General features: G+C 36.8%; 1 protein-coding gene across 2 annotated transcripts in view; it reads left to right on the top strand.

Annotated features, from left to right (window-relative positions):
* Positions 1-21631, top strand: part of DOCK4 (dedicator of cytokinesis 4) — a gene marked incomplete at both ends in the record, with an annotated part of 246537 nt that overhangs the window by 103941 nt on the left and 120965 nt on the right. For both annotated transcript variants that reach the window (XM_080615548.1, XM_080615549.1), the window contains 3 exons: positions 17533-17614; positions 18228-18288; positions 20165-20297. In XM_080615548.1, coding sequence (XP_080471674.1) covers positions 17533-17614; positions 18228-18288; positions 20165-20297 — 276 coding nt within the window. The remainder of the gene's footprint in view (positions 1-17532; positions 17615-18227; positions 18289-20164; positions 20298-21631) is intronic.

Below are 21631 nucleotides of genomic sequence, written 5' to 3'. Positions count from 1 at the left end.
AAGTGATCTCCGTAGCCTCTTAAATAAAGAGTTCATTTGGAAAGAGTAATAATAGCAGAATTGAGATTTTAATGATAGAACTTCTAATATTTTTCTTCAGACATACTTGGCTTCTTATCAGGTGGACGTGTATATGTGAGGTTTCTCTATATATCGTGTTTCATTTTTTGTAACCTCAGGTTAATGCAATTGAAATAGCGGCTTTAAAAGATTATTGAAGCCCTAGAAGCAACATTATCTGATTAATTTTTTTAGATTGGTTGTATGTCTTTTTCCAAAGCTATTTTTTTTTTGTTTGTTTTATTATTGCTTCTTTCATACGTTCAGCTGTTTGAGCAGAAATATTTGTTCAAGTGTCATGGTTAAACTGAATTGCAATTGTAGGTGCTGGATGGGGCAAGTATCTACAAAAAGGAATAGTAAAGCTTTAGGAAGTTTGAGTATAGCAACTTCATTTTTAGTCCAGCTCCAGACTAGTGCAAGAAAAAGCAGCCTGTGGGTAGGATGCTCTAAATCAAAACAGTTAGCAACATTCAGAAAGAAATATAGCATGTCTGAGCTCACAGCTCACCTGGCTTCTTCGTGGTACTGCCCTGCAAGGCATGATAGCATGTGAATGATATTTTGTGACATTTTCCTGAGTGAGATTATTTTTAATGTGTTAGTATAAATCTCTCTTTTGTTCAATTTTCAGTATTTATACAATAGTGATAAAAGGACATAACTTTTACTAACAATCATAAATGAGTTTGATTTTGTGACAGTGACTTGGCAAATTTGCAGGTATTGATTTTTCTGTTCAACTGTAGTGTCAAATAGTGTGTATGGGTTTGGTTGTTCTCTTCCTTTATTTTGAAAGTATCTGAGTTACTAAGAATGTGGGTAGTGTATTACCATGTGGAAAAGTCTGTGATTTGGAAAAAACAAGGGAAAAAGGAAGTTCTTGATAACATAGGGAAGGTTATAGTTTAACTGCTGAGCTTTATATTAAAGTGAAGAACAAGGCTGTCCTTAGGCCACTGTAGAGTTGAAGTTTTCTCAGGCAACATTAAGAACTGATCAGACTCAGGATGCAGACATTGAACAGTGAAAGGTAGTGAAACTTTGTGTTGTTGTTGCTTTAGTTATATATTCTTTCTGGAAAAAGCATGCCATAGCAACTGAGACAAACCAAGCAGAAAAAGCAGAAAGCACAGTGTGATACCAGTTCTTACATTTGGCTTAGTTGGGACTACAATTGTGTGTCTAACAAAAAAATATAACATCATTACATGCTAAGAACAGATTAAAAGAATATAGATGTTTAAAGTACAAAGAAATGTAGATATCAGATTGAAGACTATGATCCTGAATGTCAGCATGCAGCTTGTCTCTAATTCTCGTGACCCATGTGTTTTGTCACAGGAACTAATTCATTAAGTGTTCTCAGCAGGACTGGATTTCGACATGATGCAATATTAGCCACTGTTTGTCTTTGTAAAGACAACCAGAGGAGGAAGGGGAGAATAGTAATAATTGTAATTTCCTTTACACTTTATACAATATCTTAATGATGAGTGCTGTAGCTTAAAGATAGTCCAGACCCCCTGGCAGATAAGAAACAAAAATGTAAATATTCAAAGCCAGAGCAAGAAACTGAGCATGGGTCTTTGTTTCCTTAAAGAAAACTCCAACTTGTTAATATAAATCTCTTCTTACTACACTCTTGTTCCTCTTCATGTAAATAAATAAATTAAGAAAGAAAACCTGAAGTGGTCACCACATGCTTTGTATTGAAATCTAGCATTTGGCATTTGCTCTTCTTTGTCAACTTTTGTTTCTCTGATTAGTTGTGCTTCATTAGAAAAGAATTGGTTCTGAAAGAACATGCAAGTATGTCTTTGAGGTGGAGGCAATGTGCTGTCAGGCTCTGGAATTTGAGTAGGTGGAGGTATCTTTCTGTAGTCACGAGTAAGATGCTAAGATTAAGACATAGGCCAATGCTTTGCATTTTCTTTTTGTTTTATTTTAGCAGGTTGATGAATAACTGGACTTTAGGATTGGGATCCAGTTCCAAAGGCATGTAAACTTAAGATCTTTGTGTGAATTGCATGTCTAGGTTCCTGTTGCAACCTACAAGAGACTTAGTTACAGTCAGTGAAACCAGGAAGGCAATTCAGCTGATGAAATGTCTGCATCCTCTTTAGGGCACACTGGATAGCTCTTTAGAATCCACAGACTCTATTGACTGAAGAGCTGCTTAGCTTCCCCTGAAGTAATTTTGAGCTCTATCCATCCTATTTTTTTTGTTTGTTTTCTGTTTTGTTATATTAGATCTCAATAAATTTCAAGCCTTCAAGTGCAGAAAGAGTTGGTGTCGAATTCATGAAGGATATAGTTATTCAATATTAGTTATCTGACTTCTTGACATTAGCTCCTCAGAGTGGAATCCTTAAGGTGAAGCACTCTGAATTTGCTCTTAAAATGTTTGTGAAGGATTTAGAGTAGATGGAACAAAAATAAGTGATAGATGTAGGTACAAATTCGCAGGTTTTGCTTCAATAAAAGAAAGCATGGTCTGTGTGTCTCTTGTTATTATGTTGTGGTAGGCAATTCACATGTTCAAGGAATATTTTTCTAAATTAACATACAAATTGGTGCTTTCATATGTGACCTACCAGTGCATTTCTAGGATAGTACCTTTTAAAATAAGTAAGAGATGGAAATTAGAGCCGTTAAACCATTATTGTAGTTTTGATAATGTATCTTGGTATGCCTTTAGTGATTTGAATAAAAGAAAAATTGGGTAAATTTATAACTAGATTATTCTCAATTAAATATCTTTTCATCTTAAAAGCATGGATAAATGCTCATCATTTTCCTACTGTGTGCTAAGAATTAGATAATAATATGTTTTTCCGGTGAGATGGGAGGAACTGTGATGTTGAAATGCGTTAGTGCATTTGCCCAGAGAAGAAATCTTATGTCAGATAATAACAGAAAAATCAGTGTAATGCTTGGGGTTCTTTTTGACCTTCAGAGTTCCTAGCTAAAGATTTCTCTAGATTGGTAGCAGCTGTGATGCATCACTTGCACCTTACTGTGATCAGCACCCACTTTGGGCAGCAGGGTTTTTTTGCTGTCAAGTCTAGTAAGCTAGAGATAAATGTTCTTTTGTATCACTTTGCTGTTTGTTTGTTACAGTATGGGACTGTACTTTTCTCTAGGTTTTTGTTGTTGTTGCTGGAAATTGCTATTAAAAATAAGTGTTCCTTACTGTCTTGGCATCCACAATAACATCAGTTCTGTTGTATTCAGGTAGGTGTAAAAATAAAATTCAGGTTTATTGATGACTTTATAATTATTAATAAACAGCAATAATAAATATTACTTTGCAGACTGTTTCTATATTGATATAATTGTCAAATTTGTGTCTTCATACTTTAAAACGTTTTTTTTTTGGACATGGATATTCTACTTTCTGTATGGAAGCGAGAAAACTGTCAGTATTTAAGTCAAGTATTTAAATCTGAGTGATGACATGCTTTTGCACTTGATGCATTAAGACTACAGTTGCAAGTCATTCAGTTTCTACTTAATTGATGCATACTAATTTCACTTGACTATGTATGCATATGTATATCTCCATATTTTCTAGCTAAACTAGCTGTTAGGAATAATTTTTTTCTATGACTTACATTAACAATAAACAGCTGCATTCAGCCCTTGATGATTACTAGAGTTTTCCCTGGTGTGTTGTTGTATCTTGTTCCATTTGCCTTCCCTTCTTTCTGCTTTGCAGTTTCCTGTTTTGAAATGGTTAACAGCCCCTGATTAGCAGAGTGAGTTTGTGAATGATACAGCTTTAACATGGTACAGCCCTAGTTCTTTGGTTTGTGTGCTCTTACATTTTCTAACCTTACATTCTTCTTTTGTTAAGGTCAAAAGCTCTGTTTGTGTATTTTCCAGTTTCTTTGTTCTTTAAGACTGTAAAAAACTATCTTGAGGACACTTTCCTTTGTAGAACAGATTGCAATATTAGAATCTTAAGTCATAATTCTTAGCATACACAACTGTAGTGTTACTGTATTTGGAAAGTGGGAGAGGTCCATGATCACATCTTCTCTTGAGATTTTTCTGTCTTTCAGTTCAGTCCTATTTTCCTGGCTGTTGCTGAGCTTTTACTTAGAGTTGCACAACATCTTAGTCTGTTTCTGAAGTATATAACCTCAAGCACTATCTAGATCTATTGAGAGTCCAGGCGATAGTTAGTGTTGTTAAGAAATGCTTTTATAAAATCTGCTCTTAAAATCTGGCATGTTCAACAAATGTTGGACAAAAGCAAAATCAGAAGGACTTATCAATTTAGTACTGAGTTTTGAAGGACTGTTTTTATATCAACTAGTTTTGTTATAAGTAGATAAAGAGTTGGAAAGTCTAAGACTTCTGTCTACTTCAGCAAGTAGTGCCAGCCAGTAGGAGTGGATCTGTAGGGCAACAGTTCGTACTAAGCCCAATGATGAGGCTTTGAGCAACCTGATCCAGTGAAAAGTATCTCTGTCCATGGCAGGGGAATGGATAATCTTTAAGCTCCCTTCTAACCCGAACCGTTTTATGATTCTATGATAAATATATGTAAATGCTTTCAGTATTTTACTTTGGACTAACTCTGTTGTGGTGTGGACTGAGTGTCAAAAGCGTATGTTCCAGTTGAGTTTTCTGCAGAAGTCCAGTTCACTAGCTTAAACTGTTCTGGGTTGTGAATCGAAGTGTGGAGGCAATCAGATTTTCTTCAAAACCAAACAAGTGATTCAAACTAATCTGATCATGTGGATTGTAAAATAGTGTATGTGAGATGGGTATCACAGGATCGTAGTTAGAATGGAAGAAATTCTTGTAAAACATAAAATAACTCAGCTGTACTTATGTAATATTTTACTTTGGGAGAGAATGGATTTTTTTTAGCCATTACAACTACATAACAATAACAGTTTCCAAGTTAAAAGGGATTACAGACATCTGAATGAAGTTGATTGAGATGCAGTTACATAAAAATAACTAAGTGTAAACTTTAGGTAAAGGAGAACACATTGTTAGAGCTCCAGGGGAAGACTGGAAATGTGTGTTTTCAACATTTCATCAGAGTACAATGATCCTGTGTTCTGATGTTCTTTATTAGCTGCTTTATAAATCTATTGCAATGTGAGGTCATTTATGAGATTTGTGAAGTTTTTAAGGTTTTTCTGTTTCTAAGAAATTATTAGTAACTTCTGTTCTGTAATGTTGGAACATGAAGATGCTCAGATTCCCAGCATTTAGGGTACTTGAGAGTATGGTGATGATTGATTGTTGCTTCTGTTACCAGCACAAAAGTTAATGGAATGAACCTCTCTTCCTGCAGTTAGATCACACTTACAGAGCCGATAGTACATACTTCAACATATTACAGTTATTATTTTTGTAGTGGCAGATTTTTATAGAAATAAAAGACATCTGTACATGCTTTTCTCCCACATATACTCATATCATTTACCCAGTTCAACAGTTTGTGGCAGCAGTGATGATCTTAGTGTAGCCAGGGGGCCCATTTACACTGGAGCTCTAAACACCAATCCTTTAATCAAAACTATATTGATTTTTCGTTGTTTTTTTTTTTTTTTTTTTTTTTTTTAAAATCAGATCCTGGAAAGATCCCACTTATCAGCTTTTAATAGAATCAGTTTAACGAGTTACAAGGGACAAAGAAACATCTTAGCTGTTTTCCAGGCAGTGTGCATTATTCACTGAGACTCTGGCAACTTTATTTCTTGCCACAAGAATATTCTGCTTTTATAAAAAACAAAACAAGAAAACAAAACCCCAAATAAAATATTTACCAGGTGACCCTGTTCGAAAAATCTAATATCCCAATATCCTCTGAAGTGCCTACCTTTCCAGTGTAGATACAGCAAGACTGTTTATATCTGTAGCATATTGCTATGCAGAGATCTTACCTGTTGTTTTTTTTTTAAAGTACCAGCAACACTGGGCAGCGTACTATGAAAAGGGCCATGGATGGCAATAAGCCTGCTGCCTGCATTTCTTCAGTTCAGTCTGCAGACCCTGTTCTTGGCACTGATGGGCATGCATAAGAGTGGTGCATCATATCCTGCCCAGAGTCCCAGTTGCTTTGCTGACCTTCACATTTCTTGTAGTTTGTTCTCTGAGATATGTCAGCATACTGCTGTAGAAATTTTTTCTTTAACCTGCGAAGTGACACACAGTTCCTGTGTAGCAGTGCCTCTTTACACTATTTTCTTCATGCTTTAATTTTTTTCAAATAGCAATGCTATTAATAGGACAATTTCAAGGCGGTGCTTCAGAAAGATGGGGTGCAGTAGGATTTTCTGTTATTGATACACGCTTTGTGTCTGTGTCAATATGATATGAATGTATTATAAGAAATGATTGATGCCTCTGGCCCCATCTTATGTGAGGAGCAGAGATAAGTTGGCGTGCTAATCCTTTTCCTATCACCTTGAACAACCTTGTTTGTAACTATCATATTGCCTTCAAATGAGTACAGATTCTTAAGCAGCACAAAGAGGAACAGACTGTTTATCCAAGGCCAACAGAAGCAAACTGCATTTTCTGTTTTTGATTATATGCTTAAAGATTGTGTAAACTCCAGACCATGTCAAAGACTAAGATTACCTTTCCTTTGATTTACTCTCAACTTCACCTTTGTAGTGACATTCATACACATCATCAATCTTTTTATGCTTTTCTTCTTTCTGTTGTCCTATTACTTTAAATCAATTAAATCACCTGCCCAAATCTGAAATCCACATTTTATTGATCAAAATGTTTTATACTTTGTGTTCTAATTTTTTCTTTTTTTCTTAAAAAAAAAACCTACAAAGCAAACAAACCAAAATAAAAAAAACCCCCACAAAACCCCCAAAAAACACTACGACCCCCCCATAATATCAGTTTTTCTCCCCTTAAGAAAAAGAACACTCCCTTTCCACCTTATTCTATGAAAATCTTAAAGGATTCTGGTACAGTAAGAGAGTGTTTAAAGGCATTTTTTGCGAAGTCCATCAGCATCTTCAAACCTGAGATCTGCTGTTCTAGTACAGCTCAATGAATCCAACTTTTAATCATCTCTGTAACTACAGTTTACACAACTGACTACTGTTAATTTTTAATAGTCAAAACAACACCAGGGAAGGGCTTGGATACCTCTTGAGTCAAGCAGATAGTACATTTCCGTTTCCCAGAAGGTTTACTACTGAGAACCCAAGATGTCTGTCTTCAAAGATATCCCTGTGGCCTCTCTTGAGCAAGAGCTCAAAGGTTCAATATTACTTTAAGCTTTCAAGTGGGTTGCACTTGAGTTTCAATATCTAATTCACTTAGGATCAGTGCTCCAGACATCAGCACTCTAAATGCAGGAGACTTGAATAGGTAAATTCTTTGTTACTTCTAAACAGTGTTGAACACTAGACTACAAAGGAGGTGGAGAATATATTTGTGAAGCTGTAGGGTGTGTACTCAGTGCAAGGCTATGGAAGTTATTGAAAAAGTATGGGAGAAGAATCCTGTATGACTAATCATCCTCTGGCTAATTAAGAATATGTCACATGTTGTGAGGGACAGTTTATTAATTACAGGCATTTGGAACTTCAGGGCAAGTAAAGACAACTGTTAAAGTGTTGAAGCTTGACAGTTACTAACTTACAGATGTGGAAGATGGAGATAAATGTGTAAAGAACAAAAAACTAAACCCAAAATTAAATTAGTTTCTATGAAGACCCAAATGACCCAGCTTGATTACCTGTGCTGCCTTTATGTGGTACTTTCATGCAATGAGAAAATCACAGTTGATGTTTAAAGCAAACTCCAGAAGTCATCTGATCTAAGACCCCTAGAGTTGTTACAATAATGTCCAGAGGGCTTTTAAATATCTCCAAGGATGCAGACTCCACAACCTCCCTGGACAACGTGTGCCAGTTCTCAGACACCTTCAGTGAAGAAATTGTTTCCTGATGCTCAGAGGGAACCTCCTGTGTTTCAGTTTGTGCCCACTGCCTCTTGTCTTATCACTGTGCATCACTGAACAGAGTCTGCTTCTGTCCTTTCTGCTCCCTCCCTTCAGCAATTTATATATATATTAATAAGATCCCCTCTAAGCCTTCTCCAGGATAATGGTCCCAGCTCTCTCAGCCTTTCCCTCCAGTCCATTAATCATCTTCCTGGCCCTTCTTGGTTTCTCTCTAGTATGTCCATGTCTCTCTCATACTGAGCAGCCCATAATGGTACTCAGTACTCCAGGTAGGGGCACTTTAAAACCAGATTTGGGAATAATTGTAGATGGTGCAATCTATTTCAAATGCAAAAGCTGGAGAGAGAAGGAGAAAGAGTTTTTATATATGTGCATACACTCATGCACATTAGTTAATACTCAAATTTTCTGCTTCTGTATGTACAGTATCTGATTGTTTGATGTTTTAGTTTTGTGTTTCTGAATGTCATGGAATTCAGAGGTTTTATTAATAAATAACCCTGCTTAAAGAGAGGGTTATCTATGAGAATTAATATCATTGCTGGCAAGTAATTGTGTCCTTTTTTCTAGTTGTTTAAGGATATTTTACCTATATCTCAGGCTAGGTTACCTGATCCCAATAGCATAGAATTTCTGTGGAGGAGTGAATACTCACTAGAGGGGCAGAGATCAGACTGGACTAGTTTTTCTGCAACAGAATTTTTGTAAAGACAAAGTGTAGTACAAAGAAGTGTGCTCATTACAGTTCTGTATCACATGCTGCACGCAGTCTAGGTGCTTCTTATATTTTTTAATGTATCATTAGGTGATAGGCTACTCTGTCTTTTCCCCTTAAAATACTATCTTGTAACGTATTTAACCTTTACTTCATTAATAGTGTTCTGTGGAAATTATTATTCAGATACCTCCTCGTTATCCATGGATGCTTTTTGTGTTGAAGTAGTCTGGGATCTTGAGAAGGCATGGAGTTGAGCTAAAGGAGCTAGCAGGGTTTCTGATAGAGCAACCTGTGGGAACCAGTAAACTAGCTCAGGGCTATTTTTCCTTTATAGTGTTTCCACAAAAGCATAATCTGTGCTTTTATGGGACCACAGCATAGGGTAGCTCAGTGTTATTTTCAATTTCCTGTGCAACATGCATGAAAGTGTTTCCTCTTGCAAAGTATTAAAACTGTGCTACAGTGAATTATATGAAACCAATGCATATATATACCTTATAGATGCAGGAGAGATGAAACATATTGGTTTCCCTGACTAGCAGACTCCTTTAAGACTCCTCCATTCTAGTTTAGTCACTTACTACCCTGTCTTCAGAAACAAGATAAACCAAAAGCAGCCTGATTTTATTTACTTCATGCTCATTGAGGAGATAATCCTGATTTTAGCAGGAGAGTTGAAACACCTAGAAGGAAACATAAAGGTCACCTGGGCAAGAGAACAGTCACTGGTCTATTAACAGTCCTTTAAGCATTTGGAATAAAAATACCTCTTTAGATAGGTGATTTGGTGTATGTATTTATGAATGCGTTTGCCAATTTCAAAAAAAAAAAATTATCCTTTATATTGCGATACATACATTCAATATATAAGCAGGCTTAATTATTTTGTTATTGCCTGTGTTTAAGACAAATGGCAGATTGCCCTTGTGAACAAGAATGTATTTGGTGTGATTGTAACTGGAGGTAAATACTGGGTTATAAAAAGCAGATTAAAAGAGAAGCCTGGAGCTCCAGGACCTTCAAAAGCCTGCTTTTAGAAAATGTGTCTAATTTTTTTCCCGTAATTCATTGTGAGCAAAAAAATTCTTATGTGCAGGAATATAGTCAGGACATATATAGTCAGTCAGCCTTTTCTTGGCAGGAGTAGTGAAGTAGTAAAAATCATAGGGCTTTTCCTCTACTTGGATCCTGGATGAGAAGAAATTCAGGAGTAGGTGTAGTCAGAGGAGATTAGCTAAAAAGTTGTTTCTTTGTCCCAGTCAGACTGGAAATGTGAAGGATGTGCCTCAAGTGAGTAATACTTTTTGCTGGAGAATACTGACTCAAATTGCCTGCTGGGGCGTTCCTCCACATCAAAGGAGACCACTAAAGATCTGGCCCAGTCAGTGTGCCTTATTAATTACATTGTAATTTGTTGTTTTACAAAGCAAACCAGCTCCAAAAGTAGAGTAAATGACACAGTCACTGTAACTAATAGCCTGATCCATAAAGTGGTCAACATACAGTAACCAAATGTTGGAACTGGAGCCTCTTTAGGTACCCCATGAGCATTCAGGCTGCTTACCTTATGGTGTGAGGAATTGGTTTGTTGGGTTTTTTTCCTCTTTTCCTGAATCTGATTTTGACTTGAAAACTGTTCTGGATTTAGAAACTCTTCACAGGGGCATAATGTGAACAATGAGATCTGTACACTCTCTCCTTTGTATGTATTAATATTTATTTATTTATATAGCTTTCAGATAACAATAGCAAAAATATATTTTATTTATACCTCACAATCATTTTTAGTAGCTCAGTTTTACATAGCAGTTAACAGCAATAGTATAAGCAGACATGATTTATGCAGGGGGAAGAATGTGCATGAAAAGAATGTTTGGCACGGCTGCATCTCTCTGCCAAATGTTTTGGCCTTGTGGTAGTTTCTGTAGTAGTAAATGTCTTTTCCACAGATTGATATTGCTTTTCAATGCCAGATGACCAAAAGGGTTTGTCCGGCTTTAAAAGGTTCTAGATTCTTTACTAATGCTCCTTTTTGTGCTGGTTTTGGCTGGAATAGTGTTAATTTTCTTCCTAGCTGCTAGTAGGGGGCTATGGTTTTGATTTGTGCTGAAATCAGTGTTGATAACACAGGGATGTTTTAATTACTGCTGAGCAGTGCTTTCACAGTGTCAAGGCCTTTTCTGCCTCTCACACCAGCCCACCAGCAAGCAGGCTGGGGGTGTGCAAGTTGGGAGGGGACACAGCCAGGACAGCTGACCTCAACTGACCAAAGGGATGTTCTGTGCCTTATGGCATCATGCTCAGCATATAAAGCTGGGGGAAGAAGGAAAGGGAGCTGTTCAAGGTGATAGCGTTTCTCTCCCCAAGTAATGGACACGTGATGGAGCCCTGCTGTCCTGGAGATGGCTGAACACCTGCCTGCTGATGGGAAGCAGTGAATTAATTCCTTGTTTTGCTTTGCTTGTGTGCACAGCTTTTACTTTACCTGTTAAACTGTGTTTATCTCAATGAATGAGTTTTCTCACTTTTGCTTTTCTGATTCTCTCACCCATCCACTGGGCTCAGTTGCCAGCTGGGGTTAAACCACATTTTTACAACTCAGTCATTTAACCTGAGTTTGTGTAATGCTGTGTAGTTTGCTGTTATTAATGAAACATTTTTGATAAATTGCTCTTGCAATTCAAGAATGGTTAGTATTTAAAGATAATAACGTTTTACTTTGGGGTAAGTATTCCAAGTATTTTTTTGAGGAGCTGGCATTTTAGCAAGTTTATTTGCATTGGCCTGACTGCCTAGACTTTCCTATTCAGCAGTTGCACAGGAGCTGCTGCATGTGACTTTGCGGCAAAATAACTACGTTTGCGGATAAGTAAAATGAGGTAGATATGGTAGGAATAAGTTTCTTAAAAAAGGCGCAAGCATAGGCTAGCAAGAAAACGCTTTTGAAAGGATTTGGGTTTGTATTTTACAGGGAGACGGAGCCTCGTTTTAATCATATCTGTCATAGGCTCTCAAATCAACAAGTGCAGACGGGTTATTGCCAGTTGTGTTAGAAATCAGTTGTGTTTCATGATGTATCCATATTCAGTGAAACAAACATACCTAGCTATCTACTGTTTGAAGATTGTTTCTCAAGCATCTTCTGCTTGTGATGGTTGGAGTAAGGGTGGCAGCTAGTTTAGATCTTTGATCTGATCTTGTATAGATAGATGCTTTTTTAAAGCAGACAGACCAGCCCAAGCAAGAGGAACCTGTGGTATTGATCAGGTCTCATCTGCATTAACAAATAACCTTGTTATTGTTTGTATTGTAAATATTGAAAAGTAATAGGAGAAATAATTGGGTTTTATTCCAGTGATGAAAGCACTGCAAGAGGTGACATGTCTTGCAGCTGGTGGAGCTTACGCAATTAGTTACATTCAGAAAAGAATGAAGTGTTAGAATAGCGATATGTGGACCATTGTGACAGAATTAGGTAGTGAGGAGATATATTCACCACCAGTAGGCTTACAGATCATCTTGCTGACAACATATTGCAGTCACACTGGCTACCAGCAAAAGACATGTTAGGGTCAGCCCAGAAAAATAGCCTTGCAGTTTGTAAATCCCCAGGTGGTGATGAATGTGTAGGAGCCCAGGTACTGTTGGAGGGAGGGGAATTTTAAATGCTATTGTTTCCCTTCACTTTTACCAATAACTCCTGTTCAAGTTTAATTTCCATCTTTGGGAAAAGATACAGCAAATCTGCTTGTATCCATGCTGTTACCTCAGTCAGTGACTATGATAACAAGACTGTAATTCAGCTTAAAGGATCTGTAGGTCTGTGCACTGATAATGCTGTGCTGCAAAATGTTTATCTGTGGTGGCAGACTTAGCTCACTATTAGTGAGAGCTTCTGGTTTATGTTGTTTCTTTAGTTGCACATACCTGCTGATAGATTCCAGTATGCTCTCTGTCTTTTAAAGCTGTATTGTCTTCCCTTGGCTCACAAAAAATGATGTAAGATTAGCGCTTCCTAACTCTTCAAGAAATGTGTGATGCCACCTTTCTCTTAAAATAAAGGTGCAAATATCTAACATAATAGAGTGTCATAAAATGAATTTCCTTAAGGCTGTCGTCAAATAATAGATAGAAGATGAGAGCAAGAGCTTGATGTAGCTACATACATCTGTTTTAGTTTACCTCCCTCCCATCTCTCTGCTTTCCCCTTTCCTTTTTAACTTGTTAACTGTACAGCTAACAAAGGGGAATTTGGCTTCACAGCATAAAGCTAGCATTTGAAAATGGTTTTCTTCTTCTCCCCTTATGTTGTCAGCTTGAAGATAATCACCACATCATTGTAAAATTGTCTTGATTTCTTTTTTGTTAGTGTTAATGCTTTGATCTTTGATCTGATTGGCTGACATCTTATTTTTATAGTACTCCTCTTGCCTTTTCTCTCCCCCTTTGCTCATTGCACTTATTTTACAGTTAGAAATTTGGATACGGTTTTCGTAAGGGCATGGCAGAGATAAAATACAGGTACTGACTTACTGTGGAACAGCTTGTACTACTAAGGCATGTTGGCACATTTATCAGTTATCCTCTGATGACAAAGATACTTTCAAGGCTTTATTATCTTTACTTCACTAACTTATGACATGTTGTACCATATTTCTCTGCATTTCACCACTGAGTATGAGGATAACATTTTGCATCTGATCTTGGTTTTATGAAGTCAAAGGGCCTTTAGCTGTGAATGAAGTCAAACCAGATTCAAGTTCTTAATGAATGTCCATTAATGGTATTCTGGTATGTGATAAATTTGAGCTGGTGAATTATATGACACTATTCTCTTGTTATCTCACCTATTTGCTTTAGAAATCACTGTAACGTCTATTTAAGTAGAGAGTATTTGTAAAGATGTCTGAAAATGAAGCTATACAGAGAACTATGCCTATTTAATGGCATAGCTTTACTACACGAATTTGCTATGTGGTATAAAACTGGCTGGTTCTTTTTTTCTGATAGTGTGTTTATAAATCATGGAACAGGCAATCTGTCCTAGACTGGTAAGATGTGACTGGTAACATTTTCTTGCTGATACTAATGAAATAGGGGTCACTTATGAAAATAGAACAGTCTGTGGCTGCATTTCTTTTAAATGCATGCATTAAGCCTGCAGATTTGGAACACATTGTTGCTTCACTAATACACGAGATGTTACAGTACAAAAATCCCTTGTTGACCTTCTTAAATTAATCTCTCCAGCATTAGTTATTTCCTTATTTTCAGTGGGAAGACAGCAGAGTTTAAATGTGTACAGCATGTTTAAGTGGTAAGATTGGTGCTCAAAAAAAATTCATTGCAGTCTAAACTAGAATAAAATCTTCTTAATACAAAAGAAATTATTTCTGCTTTGGGGTATTGCTGTGTGTGTTTGCCATATATACATGTGTGTAACTGCTGAGAAAACTGCTGTGCAGTAAGATACTAGAGCTAGATTTAACCCTCTGGAGTTTTTCCTGCTATTTGAAGCCAAGATTTCATATCTTGGGAATTCTGTCTATTTTGTTTTAGGAAAGCTGTTTACTTTCCTCAACTGTTTTCCAACCTGTTTGCCTATACAGAAATCCACAGAAATGGTGTATAAATGCACGTGCTCTCTGTACTTAGATAAAACATTGCCATTTTTTTCTCATAATCTCAGAAGTCTGACTGCTTGCATTTGCTCCCTGATAATGTTCAGTGATACATTCAGTGGTACTGTGATACATGTCAAGAAAAAGAAAATCGAAGCACTGAACAAGGGTTAAGATTTTTGCCTTTTCTGTTTGTTATTTTCAGTTTGTGGTTTTTATCACCACTGGGCCCTATGCTTCAGTAAAACAAAATTTCAAATTCAAATGAGGAAATTAGATCTGCATAACCATGACATGTCTGTTGCAATCAGTGCATTTCTTTGTGGCATGACAGAAGTCCTTGGCTTTTAATTGTGTTGTGAATAATAATCTCATGATCTGTGAGTTTAAGCAGAGCTTGAAAAATTTCATATCATAATGGATAGTGAGTAGGAGGCTTTGAAAAGATGTGCCTTTATTTCTTCAGAATGTAATCTTCAATAAATGTATAATACGCTCCTAGTCAAATTCAGTATTTGCCAGTTCATAGGTAAGCTATGAAGGCACATTATCCACAGCAAGACAGTTGCTTGTTGAATGGCATTTTATTTTGAACCCACAGGTCTAGTGGTTGCTTTAAAGACAAAAAAGGTAGTGAGTACACATGTATTACTCTTAAGTAGTTCTACAGGCTGAAGATAAGGTGGTGAAATGCAGAATAACCTTGTATTAGCCAAATTTCTATTTGGCATGCCAGTGCACTGCAGGCTTCAGTGCATAGAAGCTATATTGTTACTGCTGGAACAAATACTTTGTTCTTTTTATTCGGTTGTGCACAATTCCCAAAATAATGGAGTCCTAAATCTTTAGCTACTTTGGTAATATAAATATTAGTTCCTGCTCAATGTACAATAAATTTGTGAGACCTATAAACAAAAGCTCTGCAATTTTTACCATATTTTCCAAGATTGCAAATGAGCTAAATCTAAATGAAAGGGAAGAATTATTTTGAAAACCATTTTTACATCAACATCAAAATACCAGCTTGTTTCTCTGTAAAAATATACTCACATAAACAGTCTTTAAAACTCAATTTTAAAGTTTCCATGGAGACCTAAGCTGCAGAAGTTGGCTGTGTCATAAAACACAGTTTCTGAGAAAGTACCATTATATGCACTTTGAGGTATTTGAGTTCAACTCTACTATTCTTAGGTTCTGCCTTTTATGCTGTCTGATCAAAAAGCTGCATAGCTGAGGATTGCACAAATGTTTTCAAATAACTGCAATGAAAAAGTATAAGTGCTTGCAGTTTCAGCCTGGATAGCTGGCACATAAAAAAAAATTAAGCATTCCTCAGGCATAGCTCTTAAGAAACATGCTCATGGGGGTAACAGCATCTTGGGCTATGTCAACAAGATCATAGCCAGTTGTTTAAGGGAAGTGGTCATCCCCTGCTTGGCATTGGTTACTCCATGCCCGTTGTAGGTTCTCCAGTGCAAGACTGATATTAATGAACTGAAGTGAGGCAGCAGAAGGCCTCACACTGTGCATGAGCTCTGAGAGGCCAGGCTGAGGGAGTGGGGCTTGTTCAGGCTGGAGAAGAAGCAGTTTTGGGGGTGGCTAAGTCACCTTCGTGTACCTACAAGATCAATAACATCTATAGTGCATGGTGGGGTAATGAGGGATAACGGATATAAATCGAAATAAGAGAAGGTTTAGATGTGAGGTGTCCCTGCCCATGGCAGAGGGGTTGGAACTAGATGATTTTAAGGTCCTTTCCAACCCTAACTATTCTATGGTTCTAAGGTCTGTCTGGATATAAATTAAAAACTGAGGGCAGTTAGACACTAGAATGTTTTTTTTTTTTTTCCCAGAGTGGCTGTGTGGTCTCTGTAACTGAAGGCTTTCAAGATCCAACTGGCTAAAGCTCTGAGCAAGCTAATCTGACCTTATAGCTGACCCTGCGTTGAGCAGGAGGTTGAACTTTGAGGGCTTTTGAGGTCCCTTTCGATATGAGTGACCGATTCCATAAATGATCGATGCAGATTTTCTACAAGGCAAATGTTGGTGTAATGAAGATTTAATTAGTCTCTGTTGACTTGGATCTTATCCAATGTATTCCTAGTGATTTTCCAGCTGCATTTTAAAAAGCTGTGGATGATACAGAACAGTGGTAAACCATGTTTAACCTCTGGGATAAGCAGAAGAGGTGGATACAGCTGAGAAAAACCTAGTTGCACTTTGAAGTTTTGCTTCTCATTTGAACATCACAGGGCATGCAGGCTCAAATGTCTGGCCACTGGAGGGGTAAAGAGAACCATATATAATAACACTTCTGGCTTCTTTGCTTTTCCCATTTTCCAAATCTTTGGCTGCAGAAATATGGCTGTTACCTTTCCTATGAGGCTGTATCTTGGAGAAAATTATCCAAAGCATGGAAAGTTTGGTTTGTTTTTGGGTTTGGGTTGGGTTTGTTTTGTTTTTTTTTTTGTCATAAACTTCCCATGTATGTATTGCCAAGTTTGCTCAGAGGTTATTCATAATGGACCTACTATCAAATAGGAATGTTTCAAAAAGTATTTTCTCTTTCAGTGGAGTATTTTGCTCTCTTCTAATCTGAAATAAGAATTCTCTGTATCTCCTCTCTAGCGGTATTAGTACCTACCTCATTTAACACTCCACAGTAGATTGCAAAACAGAATTCCGAAACTGAAATTTGCCCTAATGGAGCTTCCAGAAATTTTACAAGACTGCTAATGTCAGTGCGCTCTGGTGGTATATTTTGATGGGATTAAGTAGGAAAAATGTCTCTTTGGATTATCTTCCCATCTATGAAAAAGAATGTTGGTTGAATACAAGCATACTACACAACTAATTTCAGTTCTAGGATAAATGGATTTTATTGCTTGGGTTTCTCTATGTACTAGATTATACAGTATCATTCTTCCAAATGACAATCAGTCTTCTATTTTATGTTAAGTTTTTAGCCATTTTGTTAGGTGATTAAGTAAATCACCACCCTTCACTGGTCTCTCCCTTTTTCTTGTTGATAAGGCTGAAAATTTTAAAAAAGGAAATGTTTCATTCTTTTATATCTTGAGGAAGGTTGCATCTGGAAGTAAGATCCAAATGAGATGTACTTTGCAGAAGTGTTGTTCAACATATCTGTCATGTTTGTTTTCTTACAGTGAAAGGTTTTTTTTAAGACTGAATAGAAATGGGTTGCCAAAATGTCCAGAAAAGCCTGAAAGGCACTGTTCTCTCTTTGTGGTAAGTTCTTCCTATCCTCAGTCTTTGTCGTATTGAAAATAGAAGTTGAATTAAATTGTTATTCTGTGGTTGACTCAGAACTGCTCCCTGAGCTTGTACAGTGTTATGAACATCATCTGTAAGCGCTGGTTGAAATATATTGCTGAACTCTCAACTTGAATGTTTTCTGGCAATAGGTGGACACTCATCTAAACTTCCATGTGGTGTAGTACCAGGCCTTCCTGTAAGAAGGACCAGTTAGTTTTCCTCCATGTGCTTTTTTTACACTTTTTTTAGAATGTGCACCACTCTCACATTCTTACTTTCTTTACTGAATCTTACTTGGAATTGTATAAATGTATTGCCGCTGTTCAAGATATGCAGCAAGTCTTCTGTATCCTCCCACTGGTTTTGCTGCGTTACAGCATATTCTAGCCCATGATATTTTAAGACAGTTGGTTTGTGTGCATGACCGCCAATTTAAAGTGTTAAAGGGATGACTTCTTAATGCTGTATAAATGAACTTGCTGTTCGTTTATAACTTTTACTGGCAGAAAAAGCAGTGTGTAAAGATCTCTTTAAATGTCACATTTTAATTGTGAGTCAGAAATAATGAGGTTCTGATCTTGCGCAGGATTTGGGTAGCAGTGAACTCAGGAAGGACATCTATATCACTGTGCACATTATCCGAATAGGTAGGTATAATTGTAAGTAGAAATCTTAAATTTTTTAGTCATGACAATAAATAAAGAAAAACTGTGTGGGATCATCTCTGGGATTTGTTAGATTAGTAAGGCCTTTAAATAAATTTTTTGTGGAAAAAAGAATGCCTGGTTTTTGATTACTCAGCATTTTTTTTTGTGCTATTTTCCAAGTGTAATGATAACTGAGGTTAGATGCAGGATATTTCGATACTGTCACATAACAAAATAAAAGTGTCAAATATGAACTGTCTTAAGATGATGGAGTTGTCACTGGGGAGGCCATTCTCTTTCCAAAGAGAGTAATTTCAAGCATCCTTCATTCACAGAAAAACTTGCCTGGAAATTGAATGTACCTAATTAGTACCTAACGTCTGATGCATATCTGAAATTGTTCAGATTAATTTTGTCTTCTACTTGACCTCTTTAAAAATCAGGAGAGAGAAAGTCTCAAAAATTTTAATCCCTGATGCTACAGACAGATATCCAGTCTTCTACAACAAAGCAAAAGAGAAGTGTACTTTTGTATTAGGTGTTTATTTTAAGAAGCTATCCTCTGGGCTGTACTGATGTGAAACAATAATCTTAGTGTCTGCTTCTGACCTCTTAGCTACACTCTTTTCTTTGAAACTGTCTCTAGTTGCATCAGTGCAGTATTAAGTATAACTTCTTCCTTTTTAAAAGATATAAAAATGAAATATAGTTGCTTTAATTTGTGCTGAGTTCAGAAACAACTTGTCACAAAGTAAACACTATGGCTTTGAGGAATAATTTTTCCTTGCATTTTCATGCTGTTTTAGTGTTTCATCAGAATATCAAAATACTGTGTTTTGGTTTTATTGGCAAGGATTGGGAAAAGGTATAATAAACTCTGATGTAAGTATATTTGGTAAGGATAAATGCTCTAAAGAAGAATAAGGTCTGGAATTTTTCCTATTGTGTAGTTTTCATATATATTGTCAGTCAAGTTTATAAATGAACCACTGAAATATTAAGAAGTTAAAATAAGATTTGTATGCGGCATGGTGTGAAAATTAACAATTACTCTTCTAGCTGCTAGGATGCAGAGGAATATTTGGAGGAGGCATTGCCCTGCAGCGACTGCAATCAGAGGCTTGTCAGAAATTAAGACTTGGTGGGAAAGATACATAGCTGCCTGTGCACAATCGAATAAAATGCTTAGAAAGAGAGCAGTTTCAAATGCCAGGAACACAGAGAGAAGATTGATCCATTATATTTGAATCAAATAGAAAAGGCTAGGAAAAATATTTTGTTTCAAATCTCTTTTCCTTGGCTGCCTTCTTTCTTTCCTTATCGTAAATTGCTCTTCTACCCTTTGTCATCTTTCCTCCCTATGTTCCATCTCTGCTTCATTTTTCTGCAGCTGGTCGATTATCCCCTTGCTAGCCAGTTGCCACTTTGGAAGCAACATTTGATTATTAAATTGTAATGGCTCCATCACAACACCTCTCATGTAAATCATGGGTAGCAGCTAACACAGTAAAATAATTCTTATTGGACAGCAAATGTTGAACACTCCGTCACGTCTGAACTCTAAATTAGATTTGGTAATGTCATGAGCGTGCTGTCACTGGCCATCAGAAATGTGTTTGTTGAGTGGAGATTATGAGAGGGTGAGCAGTACCTCTGGTCTGAGACCTTTCAAGATCACCACATATTTAGTGGACTTCTTGCACCAGTTGCTATCCTAACATAGTGTAAAGACAGACCAGCTTTGCAGTGAGTATACTTGACATCATCTACTCAGGCCTTTCACCGTAATGAGCTGGATTGCTGTCTGTGTCCTTTAGGTGTTTTTAAGAGAGACAGTTCCATGCTCTATGCATCAAATATGTATTTTGTTTGGCAGGACGAATGGGAGCTGGAGAAAAGAAAAATGCCTGCAACGTACAATATAGGCGGCCCTTTGGCTGTGCAGTCCTCAGTATTGCAGATTTGCTGGCAGGAGATTCAAAGGATGACCTCATCTTAAAAGTATACATGTAAGGAATGCTTTTTTCTTTATTTTTGTAAGTAACTTAAAGCCAGTTTGCATCAGAAGTAATGGTGTTAAATGCGGTGCAAATAAATAGCCGTAGCTCCTTGTCTTAAAGTATAGTAGCTAATTTATATTTTTTTTTTTCTTTTGGCCACAGTTTGGAAATTTTGGTTAGTTCTACAGATGTAACCTTTATCTTTAATATTATCCCACTTTATAAACACATCCTTTTCAGATCCCTGTGTATGTTTCAGCATTTTTCACATCCCTAAGAGTTTCTGGAGCTCTCTTCTTATAGCAACAAGAAGTGCTTTTAGGACTTCTTAAAATTCCTCGTGCTGCCTAGGCAGCCAGTGGAGGTACTTTATAACTACACAAGAAAGTAGGCAGAGTGTCTTTTTGTGAAGAGAAGCAATTATATCATGGGAATAACAAAGGTGTATAATAACAAAGGCAATGAGTGCTGGAGAGTGAAAAATCAAAAATAGATTTTAAAATGAATAGCTGATAGTAATTGGAAAAAAGTTCAATTTGTCTAGTTGTAGCAACACAGTGCCTGTAATTTCCTGCTGATTTTGGACATTATAGTAAGAATGGTTTTGTGGAAAGGTCTATTCTAAGCACACAAAACTGGGGCACATATTGTCATGCACATGAGGGAAGTTCTGCCCCTTCCAGGTTTAGCACTCAAACCTTGAAGGCACAGAAGTCTTTCAGGTAGCCTTTCTCCTCTCCTCTGTATGCCTCTGTGCTGAATTAGAGCTACTGGAATCAAGAGCTGCAGAAAAGTAATTTAGTGTGACAATGGATATGTGGGCTGGCTCTTTTATAGACTCCCAGGACATTAAAGTCAAATAAGTGTTTGCTATTGGTTAACAAATAAATTTTTCTGCCTATGATAGTCTATTTTCTTTTTTTTTTTTTTTTTTTTTTCTAATCTTGCCTGTTTGTTTTAAACTGGCAAAAACAGTGAAGGAAGAAATGTCGCTCAAAACCAGACTTGATGCCAAGACTAACTCTAGTCTAACCCATGAAAAATGATCATTAGAACATGGCCAGCTTTTCCTTATGGAAAAGCAATTGTTTTCTACATGTATACTGAAATGCCATTTGCTCTTTCATTGACTATCTCCTGAAGATCACATCCTGTTTTAAGTAACTTTGAAGTGTATAGCACAGATTTTTCTGTCTGCTAAGACCAGCTCTGAGTCCTGTGTCTCCTCCTGAGTGTCACAGGATAGATTTCTGTATGGTTTAGAGATGAAGGTTAGATCTATACAGATGATGAACTTGGTCATGGCTGATTTCCTGAGCATAATTGCTCAAATCTTTCTCTCA

This window comes from Psittacula echo, assembly GCF_963264785.1.
Source record: "Psittacula echo genome assembly, chromosome: 1".
NCBI classification, from domain to species: Eukaryota; Metazoa; Chordata; class Aves; order Psittaciformes; family Psittacidae; genus Psittacula; species Psittacula echo.
Note: the sequence above shows the minus strand (reverse complement) of the source record. Positions and strands in the feature narration are given on the sequence as shown.